Here is a 19,400-nt window from a genome sequence, read left to right as displayed (position 1 = left end):
GGTGGCTGCTCCAGTGATTGAAGAATCATTATGTGAGCATTCTGTCAAGTTCATAGATTAAATTTGATTTCCACCTGTGCTAGGCCATACAGAATTTTTGCCTGTTAAACTCTGTTGTGCTTTCAACTTTCCTGAAGATATGTGAAAATCTAAATGGTATTTATCAGGACTACAGATAATCCATTAATATTAGTAATGCTCATTTTTGAACCACATCAAGGTTATTACAAATCCAAAATACAGTGCATTATTCATTCTCTGTCTCTCTGTCTCTCTCTGTCTGTCTCTATATGCAATCTTATTTTTTCAAATATGGAAAAATATTTCACAGAAATACCATTAAAAAACAAACAACTATCATGTCAAATTAATAATGAAGCTTCTTTTTCTGTATTATGTTATATTCAAAATAGCATTGCTTAACTTCAAAAGGGACAGGTCAATCAGCTCAAGAATGCTAATGAAAAGGGATTCACTCACCTTCTATTTCCTCTCTGTTAGAATTTAAATGAGAAGAGGCTCAATATTCAAATAAATTAAATTGTCCAGAGACGCTAGAACAGATAGAATAGATTCAGATAAGAGAAACAAAGATGACCAGGAGATTAGAAACGTAGCTATTTGAAGAAAGATAAGGGCAACTGGATTTAATAACACTTGGAAATGTTTGATTGGTGATTGGTAGCAGTTTTCAAGTTCCTGAAGAATTGTGAAATGGAAGAAAACTACATCTAATCCATAGTGGTGCACAGAATACTAGTTTTAAATTAACAGGAATATGATTTTCAGTTTAATATCAAGAAAATTAGTCACCACCTACTACAACACTCTCTACACAGGACAGCCCTCGAATAGCATCCAGAAGCTGCAACTGGTTCACAATGCAGCAGCACATCCAATTTTGGGTGCACTTGAGCACCTCCACTTCTGCATGGGATGCACTGGCTCTCAGTTGCTTTTTTTGATGTAATTCAATATGCTGGTTCTCATCTTTAAATAGCACAGGCCCAGGTGATTTGCCTGTTCTACTAGGTTAGATAGGATGATGCATTCAGGGTCCCTTCCCTTAAGTGCTGGTATGTGGCAGGTCATTGGAAGTACAACTCCTTGGTGGCTGCACCAACGTCTTTGGAAGAGCCTCCCACCTGTCCCTTGGGAGGTCTATGAAGACCTGGCTGTCCCCCATGCACTGGACTAGGGTGGGGTTTCAGCTGTAAGGATTGTTGGTCTGTTGCCTATGCAGTTTGTTTTTAACTACGCTGCTTATGGATTGTTGTGAGCGACTTAGAATCACCATATGAGATAGGCAGCCATAAATGTCCTGTAAATAAATACATAAAATACGGTAAATAAAATATTATAACATTAAAACTGTGTTGACAATAAAAGTAACTGGTAAAGGAGAGGAAATGAAAGCAACTGATGAAGGAGAAGATGAACACTGGAACACTAAAAATGTTCAGGCAGATCATACACAGTCAACTATCAAGGTGACCTAAATGCAAGGGTGAAATGCTCCGAAGCCTGCTACCGGTTTGCTGCACGCGCGCATGTACGGTGCGTGCCAAACAGTGCTTCGCACACATGCGCACTGCAGGTGCTACTGCGCAGCGCTGAAAAAGGAGGCTTAAGAGGCCTTTTCTAAGGTAAATAGAACAGCGAGGGGGGGGAACAGCTGTGCCACATAATTTAGATTCACTAGAAAGCAGGATTTCCTGCTTTCTAGCGAATATAAACCATGCAGCATAGCTGATAGTCGGAAATACCAGTTCATCCGAACCAGTAGCATTTTTTCTTAAGCATCACACTTCTAAAATTCCCATACAGAACTATACACATAGCCATACCCCTTAACTAGGGGTGAAATTTACTTACCTGCCCTACCGGTTCACCAATGTGCACGTATCATCTGCACATGCGCAGGGGCTTAAAATGTTGCAAAAAAGCTACGTCATGACATCCACGTGGGTGGGTGGAGCTTCCCGCAGCCACCGCTACCGGTTTGCCCGAGCCAGATAGAACCGGCTGGATTTCACCCCTGCCCTCAACCCACATAACTCTTACATTAACACAAGCACTTCTTACACATTCATTCATTCATTCATTCATTCATTCATTCATTCATTTATTTATTTATTTATTTATTTATTTAATTATTTATTTATTTAATTATACTTATATGCCGCCCTTCTCCCAAAGAACTCGGGGCGGCTCACAGAAATTAAAACGATGAAAACAATAAAAATAACTACTAAAATAATCAATTAAAATCTCCGAATTAAAAATCACCCATCAGATCAGCAAATTTGTTGATAAATCAGCAAATACATGAAACAATGAAAGGGACAGCAGACATCCTTATTTACTTCCTGCTCAGTACTGAAACATTCACTAAACATTTCATTTATTATTATGCATCCCTTTACTTCCACTTATGCCACTAGTTGCCAGCCATTCAGTAACTAAACTTTAATATCATAGCCACACAAAATATTCCCTAATTAAAACTATTCACTCTATCATACTCTTTTTGTAAATCAGTGGACATAGAACAAATTTCTATTCTTGCATTCATAAAGTTCTCAATTATCTTCTGAAGAATAAAGATCCAATCCATATATCCCTAATTGGCATCAAATTGTGCAATACTTCTCAAATTTAACTTATTGTATCTCTATATCCTTTCAGTCAGAATATTGCTACTTTTCCACTCTTTTCAAAACATAATTGTCAGACTTGCATTCTGGATTGGAAACGCTTAGAACAAAAAAATGAGAATCCAAGATTTCTCGCTAGTGGTATTTATTATAAGAATGGCAAATGCTATTTCTCATTCCAAAGCTTCTTAAAATAAATGTACATTGTTCAAATGAAAAGAAAGCAAAATTCATTTCTGCTTTCTGTCTTAATGAGTTTCTCATTAGCCAATAGTTACATTCTAGTTATGACTTCCATTATTAATCTCTATGTATACCCTTGCATTACCATTCAAGTAAAAGAAACTGATAAAATTGCATAATTATATATGTATACCATATATGTCTGTATTTTTTCCCTTAGGTTACTCATCTATATGGTTTAGCAGTATTTGAAGACTATTTGTATGCAACAAATTCAGACAACTTCAGTGTCATACAAATTAACAGATTTAACAGCAGAGATACGAAGTTCTTAATGAGACTTGAAAATGCTAAAGATATCCTTGTTTACCACAAGAGAATACAGCCAACAGGTAGGCAACCAGAAATCTTAATTGTAATCATTTAATGCTCTATTTGCTATTTAAGATTAGGATGTTAACCTTGGGTTTAATGAAGTTCAACGTATTCGCTCTTCAGCAAATATGATATGAATTTTTACAGGGTTTAATGAAAGGATTAAATCACAGTGGTTCATCCAATTTTATATTCATAATATTACATATATCTTGGTGACTGAGTGAGTGAAACAGATTCTTTCATTTCTTCAACAAGCTTTTAACTTCATATGTTCATATACATTATAATTGAAATAAAGATTTGAGTTTCAAACTGGATATTTATTATTATGGTTGGTCATACAATCAGTCAGATATTTAGACATGGTTTGGCCTTTTTATCCACTCTCTTTCCCAAGTACCTGGGATAGGCACATGTTGTTTGATAGTTTTAATGGTATCATTACAGGATGTTAGCCATTCCATACAAAACTTTTTGCAATTGAGTGATAATGATTTTGTTGGTGTCAATGGTATTCGTGTGGTGTTCCATCTGTTTTGGGATTGTCCCCAAGGCACCTATTACTATTGGTACTACCTTTGCTTTCTTTTACCACAGTCATTCTATTTCTATTTTCAGATCTTTGTATTTTATGATGTTTCTTTTCTATTTTGCTATCTCCAGGCACTGCTGCATCCACTATTCAGACTTCTTTGTCTTTCTTATTGACAATTGTTAAGTCTGGAATGTGATGTGGCAGATGTTTGTCTGTTTGAATCCTTAAGTCCCAGGGCACTTTAGTTTCTTCGTGTTCTATTATTTTATCTATTTTGTGGTCCCACCAGTTCTTGCTTGGAGGCAGGTGGTATTTCTTGCAGATTTTGAATGTACCATTGTTGTTATTTGTCATGCCGTTGCTTGTAGTCAGATCTTCTTGCAGCAACTAACTAGGTGGTCCATTATTTCTTCAGCTTCTTCGCAGAAATGGTATTTGCTGCCTGTTGATGACTTGTTAATTCTGGCTTTGTATTATATTTCTGCATGCAATATATATATAGCAATTGCTTAAGGGGAGATACTTTGAAGCTTTTCAGTGTTTTATGAGAAAGTAAATAATGGGGCTTTCACTTTTTTTTTTTTTTTTTTTTTTTTAGGAATACTAACATTATAAAAAGTTAAAGAAAAGTGTCAGTGATTTCATCTGGCAGAATTATGAGTGATTTTGCATGACAGTTTTTGTACCATGAAGAGGTGTATACAGCACAGAACTCATCTAATTTTTTTATTTAATAATTCAGATTTCCATTAGACTACTATTATATAATTTGGTACAACTTAAATTTTGGCAAATCGGGCAAATCGATTAATAATAGGCACATAAATATGTCCAATAAGATGACTGACTCTGAGTCTCTTCATATTAGAATAGCCACAATAGTTGAAAATGAACTTGACAAAATTAAATTAATAGCAACAATGAGACACTTACATAGCTTATAATTATATTTTCCATGGTTACAAGTTTGCAAATGTAGCATGCTGCTAAGGATAAATATGTGGCTTTTCAAAAATTACCTCTTCGATGGCCATTAGATCTTTTCACTCGTGCCTTGTTCAACATCAATGCTCAATTATTTTGAGCAGAAATGGAGAAAATGCCAGAACAGAAATAAGTTGCACTGATCATAAAGAAGTGGAGATTAAATGTACTGTTATTTTCGTGAAATGTTTACTATAACTTACTAACCTCGAAAGGGCTGTATGCTGTATAACTTTCAATAAGAAAACACAAAGAAATGTACACACACACACAAAAAGAATTGCTGTGAATAATTAGATGTGAATAATTGCACAAGAATGATGAATGACTGGTAAATATGCCATTTTTATGCAGAAGGTGGTTTTGTTACAAAGCATTTCATTATCCAATCAGAAAAAGCAATTGAGCAGTGAGAAATATGCATATGTATATGAACACATGTACATGCACATAACTAAGCTAAGGTAGGCGAGGCTAGGCTAAGAAGATAAGATAAGATAAGATGATAAAATAAGATAAGATAAGATTAGATTTATTGAAACATTTATTTCCAAGGAGCCTGTGTTTTAAGAACACAGGGCACCTGCTAAGCATAGAAGAGGGGGAAAATTCTTGTGGTGTAATTAAAAATTAATTTACAATTCCATTTAACATTTAGAGAGATAGCTATGAAATATTTGACTAGTATTGCTTAATTTTTATTGTGTTTTGATTATGGAGCAAAGATCTAAATGAAAATATGAGGGGGGGGGAATTCACTGACCTTGCCCGTTTCAAAATAAATCATTTGGAATTACAGGATATTTGCAAATACACACTCATCTGGACATGATTCATTAGCCCTTCTGAGGATTCCTAAACCTTACCTCATAATCCTCATTTGCTGTTCCACATCTCCCAAGGAGAAACTGTTTATATGTACTGTGACTGCATTCCTTTCAGAATATGAGCAGTAAGAATGCAAGTCTTTTTATTATGTATACACAATTGTAGAATTAAAGAGATGCCAAGAAGACAGAAAGACAGAGGGAATCAAAAAGAAAATAACTATGTCTTCTGAGGGTATTAGCACTGCCAGTTATGTATGCATAGTTACCTGGAACAAAGGCATAAGAAAAGGTATCACCATTCAAATAATTTTGCCTAGAACAGAGCTGAACCTCTAACACACTTTTAGCTTTCATGAATCCCAAGATTATTGTATTTTATCTAGACCTCCAATTCAGTAAGGCTCAAGGCTCTGCTCACCAGTTTGGAGCCAGTTTGGCAATTTATGCATCCACTTTTCCAATGAAAAGTAAAGACAAAAAGACAAGGAAGTGCCCTCTTCTTTTTTAAAAACATACATAAGGGGTAAGCCTTCCCACTCTTGATTGGCTGCTCAGAAAGACATTTTCCAGGCTTGAATTGTCACAGCCTATCATCTAGATTGACAGGTTACAGATGATGACAGATGAAATTATGGATTGCATTATGGGTGCAGATACGTGTGTGCCCTTTTGGCACGTGACGACAAAAAGGTTAGCTATCACTGGAATAGGTTATACATTCATCCCGATTCATTATATTTCTTTAGAAATTATTCTTTAGAAATTAAGATCTGAGAAACTTGTTCTCTTTATTTTTGGGGATATAAATTCTGAGCTATCCTTACATTCATCATTCACTTCATTCATTCATTCATTCATTCATTCATTCATTCATTCATTCATTCAAAATTTATAAATTTAAATAAATTTATATGGTCACACATGTGACAGAAAGTAATTCTGGGAAACCTACAGCAATCCTCTAAAATAGTAAATATAAAACAATCATTAACTGAAACTATTATGTAATTATTAAAAAAATTAATAACTATAAAAGCAGAAATAACAAAAGAGAATAATAGATGGCTGGATGATAATAATAACAAAGCCATCTCACAAGTTCATCTATCCTTTGGGGTCCCCAGGCCTGAGCAGAGAAGCTAATTTCATCTATGAAGGGAGAAGATTCCACAATGTGGGCAATGCAGGAAGTGTCCTGCCACCTAAAGCTCACCAAATGTAGCTCCCTTGATGAAGGAACCTATAACATACCCATTCTGTTGGATCTAGTAGAACAAGCAGATGAAATCTGAAAGAGTCAGTCTGTCTGTCTGTCTGTCTGTCTGTCTGTCTGTCTGTCTGTCTGTCTGTCTGTCTGTCTGTCTGTCTATCTATCTATCTATCTATCTATCTATCTATCTATCTATCTATCTATCTATCTATCCAACCTATTTATTTCTTGCCTTTATTATTTTATACAAATAGCTCAAGGTGGTGAACATATCCACCTTTCCCCACAACTGCCCTGTGAGCAGGGGTGAAATGCTCCCAGTTCGGACCGGCTTGGGCAAGTAGGTAGCGATGGCGGTGCGCAGTTTGGAGAACCGGTAGCAAAAATCCCTTCCCCCGCCCCCCCATGCCCAGCTGAGCCATGCGATCATCAGAGCCTTTTTTTCCTTTTAAATGGCTCTAACGATCCAAGCTCGGACGATCCCAGCTGAGTTGCCTGCTAATCAGGCAACTCAGCTTGGATTGTCAGACCCATTTAAAAGAAAAAAAGTTTCTTTTTTTCTTCCCCCCCCCGCCCCCCAGCCCCTTGCTTACCTTAGGTGCTGGTCGCAACGCCTCCCTTGCTTCGCTTACTGTAATACCTGCAATCCATTGCATCAGCAAGCAACTGAATCTCCCTGCCTGCAATCAAGCTCATCGGTGAGCAACTCTATCTGCAACTTTAAGACTTGTGGACTTCAACTCCCAGCAAAGCTGGCTGAGGAATTCTGGGACTTGAAGTCCACAAGTCTTAAAGTTGCCAAGGTTGGAGACCTTTGTTCTATTGGGTAAGTTTTTTTCCCCTTTGGGAGCTTTAAAAACAATAGTTAATTGGGGTGTGTTTTTTTTAGTTGATCTTTTTTTAGACCTAGCCATTTAAAGTTTAGGAAGTTTTAAATTTAGCTGCTTTTATATAAAAATAAAAATGAATTAAAATAAAATAATATTTGTGCAGCTTTCTGAGATTTAGTATGTTTCTGTAGTGTTTCACTCTAACTACACAAACACACAAAATCTCACAAAGCTGTATGTGGAATTTTGCGTGTGTAAAGTGTGAAAGTTGGTTTTTTTGGGCTTTTTGTGGCTGTGTGAGGTTCCTGCTTGTTGCAGGGGCCATTTTGGGTCTAGCACAGCTGCTTTTACATTGTGGGTGAGCCAGTTGTGTTGTGTTGTGTTGTGTGTGTGTAAAGTGTGAAAGATGTTTTTTTGGGCTTTTTGTGGCTGTGGAAGGTTCCTGCTTATTGCGGGGCCATTTTGGGTCTAGCACATCTGCTTTTACATTGTGGGTGAGCCAGTTGTGTTGTGTTGTGTTTTGTAGGTTAAAAAAGGGCAAAGAAGTGACATTGACTTGGCCACACCCACTCAGTCACCTTACCACCAAGCCCTGCCCACTAATTAAGCCACGCCCACAGAACCGGTAGCAAAAATATTTAGATTTCACCGCTGCCTGTGAGGTGGGTTGGTCTGAGAGAAAAGAACTGGCCAAAGTCCCAAGCTCTGTAAGGCTTTAAAGGTCAATACCAGCAGCTTGAATTGGACCCATAAACACACTGGGTAACCATTACAGACATGGATAATTATTCATTCTGTTGCACTTTTGCAACAGTTGAAGTTTCTCAATATACTCTAAGGCATCACTATGTAAAGCACATTGTAGTAGTCCAATCAGGAGGTGACCAGGATGTGGATGACTGTTAGTAGAGCTCCTTGATCCACAAATGGGCACAACTGCCACAGAGTACAAAGTTATGCAAAGGCTCTCTAGCCCAGGGGTCACCAACCTTTTGAACCTCAGGGACCACTAAATTCATAATTTTAAATCCCACAGACCACTAATATGATCTGCCTAATAACTGGCTGGATGGGCGTGGCTAGGTTGCCATGTGACTGGGTGGGCATGGCCAACTCAATGACACTCACATCGAAGAGCACCTCGCCAGCCTCTATTCGCCCCTCCCCTCCCAGCTCGCCTCCCTGCCTGGACTCCTTAGGGCCCCAACAGAAAGCAGTTGTTGGAGCTAAGCAGCCATCACGAGAAAGAGTTGGCAAAACAGCTGGCTCGGTTCAAATTGGATCTGGCCGAGAAGGAGGCTCAACAGAAGCACCTCACTGAGGACTACGAGCATAGGCTTTCCAAGCAGAGGGAAGACCTGTGGGAGTGCAAGGCCAGGTACCAGCGCCTGGAGGCTCAGCGGGCAGAGATGGTCAGCCAGTTCCAGGCCATGATGCAATCCCACTGAAACAAGGCCCTCCAGCTCTTCTCCACCAGTGGCACTTCCCTCCAGCCTTTGCCCAAAGCCCCACACCAGGAGGCTGAAGCAGACCCCAATTCAGAATTTCTCCCCCCTCCTACCCACACAAAAAGACCCCGAAGGGGGAAACTCTCTTCAGCAACATAAACATTCATTGCACATATCTGTCCCAGGGGCCGTAGTTTGAGGAGCCCTGATTTAGTGCAATATAAAAAATGCAAATAATTTTTCTCTGGACCACCAAAATTTTCTCGTGGACCACCAGTGGTCCATAGACCACCAGTTGGTGACCGCTGCTGTAGCCACAGCTGCTTCCTTCTCTTCCAACAGGAGTTATAAATCCAGGACTGTGCACATGGTCTGTGTGGGACAGTGTAATCCTATAGACCACCAGTAGTCTTAGAATCAGGGCCCCTCAACACCCAAAACCACTCAGTGTTGCAAGGTTTTAGTTGAAGCTTGTTGTTTCACATCAAGATGCTCATAGACATCTGCATAGGGTTACCATAAATTCACCAAGAACAAAAAGAATGTACAGTTGGTTGGAACCAGGTTTTTTTTATTATTTGATTTGATTTGGATATTACACTTCAGTTAATACATTCTAAAATTGTATTTGATTTTTTTAGCAGTTACACCACACTGATCAATCATACTAATTTTCTGAACAGTTAGAACTCCAGGTTTCTTTTCACATGAATTAATCAGGTGTTTCCACTCCTATTTCGAAGCATTTGATATGTCTTTCTTATGAAGAACATTTCAATTGCCTTTGTCATTTTTAGCCTGCTTCCCTAATTTATCAATATCATTTTGAATTTTCTTTCTATCTTTTAGAGTATTAACTATCCCCCCTAATTTTGTATCATCTGAGATCAACATTCTCTCTGTTTCTTGCATCAAACTAATTAAAAAAAACCTTGATGAGTACCAAATCCGGTGCCAAATTCCATTATATCTCACTTGGTATCTCTCACTGTAGTTTGGTGAGGATTATTGAGCATTGTTTTCAAGCCAGTTCTCAGTCTACTTTAGTACTTGACATCCAGCACATACTTAATTAACATGCAAATGTTATATGGTAAGGTTGGGCACATCCTTCAAATGAGATGCTTTGCTACTCAGAGAAGCTTTGCTTCTTTTTCAAGATTCATGCAGTTGCTCTATAAGCAGCAGGCATAATGACTAATTTCACTGATGAGGACAACTGGGACCACCTTGTAAAGCATTCGTGCAACTTTGGAAAGACCGCAGGCGCTTTAATGACTTTAACAACACGGCCCTGATTCAAAGCATTTGCATAGTATTGAGCCATGGTATTTCTAGAGATCACCCAGCAAGTGCAGGGAAACCAATTATACAACTGTAGTAGAAGCCAAGAATTGCAATTTCACTGTCAAGGATTCCAATGAGCATTGTTTTTCCTTTCTCCAAAATAAGTGCTGTGTGTGATACTCTAAGTTCTAAACTCTTTGTTTCTTTTTTTTCATCAATTCTATGCAAAGAATGGATTGACCTCCCTTTTTAAATCAAAGATCCAGTTTACAAATGTCCCTATTGTCCCTAATAGCTATTCTTATATCAGATTGTTTCTCTTTGCCATTTTTGGAAGCAACACTTATAGATTTTTGGTCACATATTTTACCAATATAATTTAATTTATATTATGTCCATAACATTCCCTCAATCTATTAGGCTTTTTTAAAAAAATGACACAACTTATTTTTTATAAATCCATGCTAATCTCTAAGGTAATTCAAAGTGTTGGTTATTACCTTTAAAGCCCTACATGGCTCAGGACCAGGTTATCTTTGAGACCGCCTTCTGCCGCATAGCTCCCAGCGACCAGTAAGATCCCACAGAGTTGGTCTCCTCCGGGTCCCGTCAGTTAAACAATGCTGGCTGGTGGGCCCGTGGGGGAGGGCCTTCTCTGTGGCTGCCCCAGCTCTCTGGAACCATTTACCTCCTGAGGTCCGGACCATCCCCACCCTATTGGCCTTCCAAAAAGTGGTGAAGACCTGGCTTTTCCGGCAGGCCTGGGGCTGTTGATCTCACTCTTGTGATCTGGTAAGATCCAGCCATGAATGGTGTGAATGAGTTTTTAATGTTTTTAATGTTTTTAATTTTTCAATGTTTTTTTATAATGATTTTTTAAAATGTATTGTGAGCCGCCCTGAGTCTTCGGAGAGGGACGGCATATAAATTAAATTAATTAAATTAAATTAAATTAAATTAAATTAAATTATTAAATTAAATTAAATTAAATTAAATTAAATTAAATTAAATTAAATTAAATTAAATTAAGAAATATTGCTAGGGACTGATTATTTTATCATCTCCTCTAGAATCTTCTTTGCAGATTGACTGGTCTATTCTTCCTTGGCATCCTTCTCTTCTATTTTTAAGAGACCTTTGTCAAGCCAAATTTTCTGATATTCCAAAATTTTTCAAGAATAATATCTAGACTTTCAGCCAGACTATCAGCAATCACTTATATTATCCTAGGCTCCAGTTAATCTGATATGAATATCTGAATTCATAAATCAATGTGTACGGCATTCCCTATCTAGTTTCTATTTATGCCATGACCCTATCATATTATTTCTGTGGTACTGTAGTCATAGAAGATTTCTGGAGAATTTGAAATCTTGTATTCCTTTATATCATTTGGGGTGGTCTCTCTAGTGGTATTGCAAAACTGTGGAATTATGTTTGTTTAATTGCTGTTGCTTGTTATTAGGAATGAGTATAATCATGACATTTTTTAATTGTCAAGCTTGGTGTGTATGTGTTTCGATGTTATTATATTTAGTTAAAATATGTTTATTTTACAAAATGTCTTGTACTGGATATTATGATTATTTCCAGGAGGGGAAACAATTCCATTCATAATTTTATGAGTTCGAAATAATCAATCTATCACATTAAAATAAAGTAATTTGCTTATTAAACAACTTTACTGTACTACTCAGAAAATTCCTGAAAAAGAAATATTCCATTACAAATATTCCATTCCTACATTGTGCAGGTTTCAGTGTTGCAAGGCTTCCTTGTTTTTAGTAGAATTATGAAATCTATCAAAAAGATGAAAAATATTGATTTAGGCAGGCAATCATACACTAAGAATTAACGTACCTGTACAGAATAAGGCACAAATAGTGATCAGTGCTAGAAGCGAGATCTCAGGGCCTTTTACATAAAAATGCAGTCCTTGTTTTTAACTGGTGTTGCTATGTGGCAATCGGGAATTGGAAACCTTTGCCAATCTATATCACAAATCACTCGGCAATCAACCCACAGATCCTGATTAACCTTTTGTACCTCCCTGCTTGACAACAACCATAAAAAGGAAATGTTTTCCTAATCCTCAGAGTATTAATGTTTGCTCTAAAATCTTGTTAATCTCTACTGTTTTCCCTTTCTTTTAAAAAGCCTCATGGATAAAACGGTGTAGTTTCAAATGATCAAATTATTTTTAGTTGTAGCAGGGAGATAACACTAGTGTTTCTTTCATCCATTTCTTCTCAGTGTTATTATGTTTGTTATTATTGCTGTTGTTGTTGAGGATGATGATCTCTCTGCTTCTCTCCTTCCTGATCTGTAGCAGACAGGCAAGTTCTTTGAATGTTTGTTCCATAGAACAGCATTCAATCTCTGCAGATGATAGGGCCACCATGTTTGTTTTTACTGTACCAGCTGATGATTGTAATAGATAGATAGATAGATAGATAGATAGATAGATAGATAGATAGACAGACAGACAGACAGACCTGAATATATACATACATACATACATACATACATACATACATACATACATACATACATACTGTCTGTCTGCCTGCCTGCCTGCCTGCCTGCCTGTATATATATCTTGTAGTTCATTTCCTGTGAAATTCATATATAGCCTAGCCCAAATCTTTATATTCAATAGGCTTTGGAAGATTAGTGATAGACACTTTTAAATTGAAGTCCATAATTTATTTATTTATTTTGCATGTCTCCTATTTCACTATCAAGTGAATCTGGGTGCCTTACAATATCATAAATAACAGAATAAAATGGTTACAAGATTAAACATCAAAACATTATTAAAAGTTAAAACATTGAATTAATATTAGCCCAAAAGAAGCAATGCATAGATGGGGTGTAGGGAGGTTCTTCTACTAATCTACTAGAATGAGTTGCCTTCATCGCAGGGGTGGGTTCTAAATTTTTTTACTACCGGTTCTGTGGGTGTGGCTTATTTTGTGGGCGTGGCTTGATGGTCATGTGACAATTCTTTGGGATTTAGCAGAGGTACTGGTCTACCAGGCTTTTAACTGCTTGCAGAACTGTAACCGGACTACTCATTTGTTTTTGCAGGCACTGGTCTACCCATTTATTTTTGCAGGCACTGTTCTACTCATTTGTTTTTGGAGGCACCAGTCTACCAGCACACTGCCTTTTAACACTGATCAGCTGTAGGGTGGCCCTTTCAAGCCCTGCAGCAAGAGTTTAAACAGTTTTTTTCCTTATAGCCCATCAGCTGGGACTCAGGAGGCAGCAATAGTTTGGTGGTGGGGCCAAATAAAAGGTAAGAATAACATGGGGGGGCGGGGGGCAGAATCAGTTTGATGATGTCATATCATCACTGCTACCGGCTCAGCGGAATCGGGCAGAACCGGGAGGAACCCACCACTGCTCCATCGGGGCACCAAACCAGTTGGCAAAACTAAGTTTTCAGGCTCTTTTAGGACCAGATCTCACCTTGAGCGGCATGATATTCCAAAGGGCAGGAGCCACAGCAGAAAAGGCTCTTCTCCTGGACACTGCAAGATGCAGTGGGATGTAGAGTATACCCTTCTGCCAGAGCGAGTGGGGTAGGCCAATCCCATCAGAGTGAGAAGTTTTTCAGATAACCTGGACCCATGGCCTAAAGGGCTTTAAATTTCCCTGTTCAAAAATCCATGTTCTGCACAATTTGATTTAGTTTATCAGATTGTATTTCAGCTGCTCATATTTGAATTTCTGTAGTATACATATCAGTTTTATTTCTCTAGCTTTTCAAAACTTGATGGTTGGAAGGTGTTGCCAATTTAGATTTTTGTGTGCAGTCCTAATCTAAATGTCTATGGAGATTCTCAGTCATCCAGGTAGGTCATGGTTGTCCCAAAGGTGCTTTTTCAAGAGGCAACTAGACTTTCTGGTTTTTCTCTGAAGACGTTTCGCTTCTCATCCAAGAAGCTTCAGAGCTAAAGAAGCTTATTGGATGAGAAGCGAAATGTCTTCAAAGAAAAAACCAGAAAGTCCAGTTGCCTCTTGAAAAAACACCTTTGCGACAGTCCTAATCTAGTTTTTTGAGATCTAAAAGAAAAAAATAGCTTCTGATTTAGAACTGGCTGCTGACACATACCGTAGTTAGACCAGACCTAGAATTAACATTTCAAAGATCTAAGAAAAGAATCCATGTTCTGCTTCTCAGATACAGCAGAGGAGATAATCTAAAATAATCTGCTACTCAGCTATAGTGAGCCTTATTCCAATTTACGGAAAAAAGTATAGGGACTGCCAACAGCAAAGGCGCAGACATAGAGGAAAGCTTTATCACAAAAAATGAAATTGTTGCAAAAAAAATCAAACACAAGAAACACCATCCCCAAAATATAGATTCTATATGAACTACCAAAGGGCAAGAAAATCCACAGGGTCTAAAATGGATTTTCAGAACAAAGCCTGATGCTTATGGAAATGTCCAATCTCACAAAAACTAGATATATTTTTTTGGGGTGTGTGTGTGTGTGTGTGTTTTATTATTTATTTATTTTTGCATATTCCTCGCTGTAGCTGAGTAGCAGATTATTTTAGATTATCTCCTCTGCTGTAACTGAGAAGCAGAACATGGATTCTTTTCTTAGATCTTTGAAATGTTAATTCTAGGTCTGGGTCTAACTACGGTATGTGTCAGCAGCCAGTTCTAAATCAGACGCTATTTTTTTTCTTTTAGTTTTCTCAGATTCTTTTTCAGTAAACCCACCTGAGTTTCCGCCTCCTCCTTAGATGCTACTCATAAAACTAAGCCTTCATTTGTATTTAAATACTACTTCTCTCTGGGGATATCCTGTTTTCTTCATTAAAAACTACATGGTTTGGTGGTTTTTTTTACTTTTTCATTTTTTTAAATCTAAAACCTTGCACCTGTTTGTTTCTATTTGACAGTCAGGACTATTTCTAATTGGGTTCTGCAATTTACTTTCTTTTTAAGAGATATATGCATTAGCTTTTCATCCAAATAATTTTAGGCGTGATATATTTGAGTTGCTCCCATTCTATAACTCATGTGGATTTTATTTCTAGTTTGCATTGGTAGACAGTTTGCAGAGCTATATCTGTGTTAAATTCCCCCCCCCCTCTCTCTCTCCCAATAGTCAAATAATTCTGTATCAGCTAACCTCAATAGGCTTTGATGCTTTCTTTCTGCAACCATTTTTATTTGGCTCAGGAATATAACTTAATGTGAGCATTTTCATGTTTTATGCCTTGTAATTCATGTATTTTTCAAACTCCTGGTTGCAAATATCTCTCCCACTCCCACCTAAATCTCTGTATTTTTCTGCCAGTTGCTTTTTTTTTTTTACATAAGTAAATTCATAGTTTGAATTTCTCAAATAGTATAGTTTTATTGGTTTTTGTTTTTTTTTAAAAAAATAGTATAGTTTTATTTGTGAAGAGATAGGTGCTAGTATATACTTTGAGTGACAGTCTATTAATGTTACCAAGTAGCTTTTACCGTTCTTCTTTTAGTGGCATGGGAAAACAAAGGTCAGAAAAAATAAGCTCTAAAGGCTGTTTGTATTCAATCCTTAGAAAACTCTTTCATTTGAGAAAAGAATTACACTTCTATTCTATTTGTTTCTTGTGGGAACAAATTGCAACCTAATTGTTAAATCCTCATCATTTATTTTTTTATTCAGAGAACATCTATATGTCCAAACCATTTTTCAGGATTATTATTTTTTATTATTATGCATGCATCTTGTTTGCTCTAGGTTGCATAGGTTCCAGCAAATTAGCTGCATTGTTCTTTCCTTTCAATATTAGATGATGCTTTTTCGCAATGGTGGAACGTCCATTTTTAGCAAACATTTACAATTGTGTTGCATAAAATTACATAGATTACTGTAATTTGCATTACATTCAGGCTTATGCTTCTTGGAATATTAAATACCCACTTTTATTATGATTTATCAGCCCTTGTTTTTAATATTTCTAATTTTACTTTTGCTAAATTAACTTTTCCTTGGTCAGATTTGTGATTAATTTATACACTTTGTTGTGAATATATCAACAGGATACATCCCTATCCACAAAAATCTGTTTTTCTTTTCAAATTCAGAATTTATTCAGTTTCAAATAAGCACTTATTTACTAATATAAACACTGTTTTTTTTAACTTTATTATTTTGCAATCCCTCTGCAGACTTTGATTTTTATCTATTTGATCTCATTATCTTTCTCTATTTATAGGTTTTAGCTCTCTAAAGTATGCATAGTCTTTTAATACATTTCTTTCTATTACGGTAATTATAGACCTCATTTCTCTTTTTTAATTTATTTATTTTGCACATTTGTATAGCTGCCCATCTAACAAAAAGCAATTCACAACAACACCAGCAAGTGGAGGATTGAAATTGAGTACTAATCTATTTAACTAATTTCACCTGCTTGGTGGATCTGCCATTAACTGGCCAGTTTGATGGATTATCAGAGAAAAAAACAAAACAATTTTTTTGTTGGAAAAAAACAAACATGTTGTTTAGGTGACATTTAGGTCTCAGAGCTGAGAAGGTGCTTTGTTTCATTCAGAATATGAAAATATTTGAATGGAAATGTTATTACTTATGATGGCAAATATTTGAACGGAAATGTTATTACTTATAGTGGTTTTCTTTATGATTGATTGGATTGCAAATTTAGTAGTTAAAAGTGGGAAGCTGTGGTCTTCATTGGACAAGTTCCTAAGAATTTATTCTCATTACATTAGAGCAAGCCTCCACATACCATTAACTAACTTCTTCATTTGAAAGTTGATTTGCTCATTAAAAGTGTCTCATCCTAATTAAAAAAAATAATGGGATTATAAATTGTTGGTGCATAAAATGTTGTTGCACGAAAGGTTAACAAATTCAGCCATTTTTTCCAGTTATTAAAAGCAAAATTGGTTCCCTGTTTTCTTTTCTAGTAATTAGTAATGTATATTCTTCATAATATATTAATTTCATATCTTGAGCTACTAAGAATCCTGCTCTCTTTCTCCATTCTGAAACTAGCCTAATTCCAGCAAGATCAAATTTGGTTACTAAAAGGTTTAAATTTAGGTTTAGATTAGAAAAAGGCGCCATTGAAGACATGTATACTGCACGAGTTAAAAAGAGGGCTGAGAAAATATCTACAGACTCCTTGCATCCTGGACATAAATTGTTTCAACTCCTACCCTCAAAACGACACTAAAGAGCACTGCACACCAGAACAACTAGACACAAGAACAGTTTTTTTTTCCCGAACGACATCACTCTGCTAAACAAATAATTCCCTCAACACTGTCAAACTATTCACTAAGGCTGCATTACTATTACTATTACATAGCCTTCTAATCATTCCTATCACCCATCTCCTCCCACTTATGACTGCATGACTGTAACTTTGTTGCTTGTATCCTTACAATTTATATTGATATTGATTGTTTCCTAGTATGATTTGATTGCTTATTTGTACCCTGTGACTATCATTAAGTGTTGTACCTTATGATTCTTAACGAATGTATCTTGTCTTTTTATGTACACTGAGAACATATGCATCAAAGACAAATTCCTTGTGTGTCCAATTACACTGGGCCTATAAAGAATTCTATTCTATTCCAGGATGAGATTTATGTCAGATATCAAACTGTGCAAACTTCATTTTCTGATGTGAAAGATTGAGAAATTGTGCAAGGATTTGTGCTACCAAATTCAAAGTGTTGGTTTTTCATTAGAATTCATTCTCCCTTTTAAATTAGATGGAATGCAAGGTCTGGTCATGTAACTTGATCTCTCTATGGCATGTAATAGAATTTATTGGTGTCTTTTTAATAAGTTTTTTTAATGAGTGTCTTGACATGCAGCAGATATCTTCAGTTGTTCCTAATATGTAATATGTAACCTTCCAACTACCTTCCAATTTGTTCACTTTCTTCAGTAACCCCAATCCTAGAAGGGCACAAGAACCGATAAAAGCCACAGAAAATTAGGGGTTTTTTTTCCCCCTGTAGCAATAGGATAGCAATTCACTACTCATTAGCAATGGTGGGCTTTGCTTGGACAGCTGCTCCACTCCAAGTTATCCCAAACCTTTGGTTGGTATCAATAACTAAATTCTAAATTTACAATCCTGTTTCAGAAGAATTTTCTGACCCTTTTGTTATGATTTTTTTTCTTCCTCTTTTCTCTCAGATCATCGTGTAGATGTAATTTTTGACTTTGTACTATTTTAACTATCATTGCTATCATCTTTTTAATACCTGTTTAATATTGTTATGACTGTCATTAAACAATTAAAGCAATAGTCTCTTCTTTTGCATTAATGCAACAATTAAAAAAAAAAACCCTGATATATGTACATATTAGGGCTACACATGTTTTGGAAATGTTTCTAAACAAAGGATCTAGATCTTGAACTTGCAGAGACATGTATTTTTCTACTGTTCACTAAAATGGATATGACTTTTTCCCCACATTCCCTTATCCCAGAAAAATAGCACTGTTGCTTGAATAATTGCTTGAATGTGTTGATTCCTTAAAGCAGTAACATCATTTTCCTGATTTTTACAGAAGTTGCCGAGTTTGCATTCGTGCATGATACCAGTCATTTCTTCCAAATAATTCTGAAGCATTTTTGAAAATCAAGTGATTTAACAACAGGAACTACAGGAACTTATAATACATGTATATTGTTAGCGTTCCCAGGCAGACCACAGGAAACATGACCAGATGGCTAAAGAGTACTTTATTGTAAAGCTATTTTAACAGAATCTTGCAAATCTCCCAGAGTCTCTTTTAAGCCTGAGGAGTTAGGGATGGTCCCTTTTGAATCTCTTTCTCTGTCCATTATGTAGCTGGAGGTGATGCCCTCTCTTATTTGACCATTCCCTAAGCAGTATCTTACCCACCCATCCCAATCACCCAGGGTCTTTCTGATTTACCATTAAAACATATTGGTTATATGGTTGATAAACAGAAAGTAGGGCCCCGTTTAATACAAACAATCATGGAAATAAATGAAGAAATATGGTTAAGAATAGAAGCTAAATGTCAGA

At 36.5% G+C, this 19,400-nt stretch overlaps 1 protein-coding gene across 4 annotated transcripts in view; it reads left to right on the top strand.

Moving 5' to 3' along the window:
* LRP1B (LDL receptor related protein 1B) overlaps positions 1–19,400 on the top strand; it is a 986,195-nt gene that overhangs the window by 675,966 nt on the left and 290,829 nt on the right. For all 4 annotated transcript variants that reach the window (XR_004592513.3, XM_034424500.3, XM_034424507.3 and 1 more), the window contains exon 9: positions 3,061–3,232. Coding sequence is in view for 3 of the 4 variants with exons in the window: in XM_034424500.3 (XP_034280391.2) it covers positions 3,061–3,232 (172 nt within the window). In the remaining variant the exon portion in view is untranslated. The remainder of the gene's footprint in view (positions 1–3,060; positions 3,233–19,400) is intronic.

The sequence above is a fragment of the Pantherophis guttatus genome, chromosome 1 (assembly GCF_059756535.1).
Source record: "Pantherophis guttatus breed Tessera chromosome 1, ASM5975653v1, whole genome shotgun sequence".
Lineage (NCBI taxonomy): Eukaryota > Metazoa > Chordata > Lepidosauria > Squamata > Colubridae > Pantherophis > Pantherophis guttatus.
The sequence above is the reverse complement of the archived record's forward strand: the minus strand, read 5'-3'. Positions and strand labels throughout refer to the sequence as shown.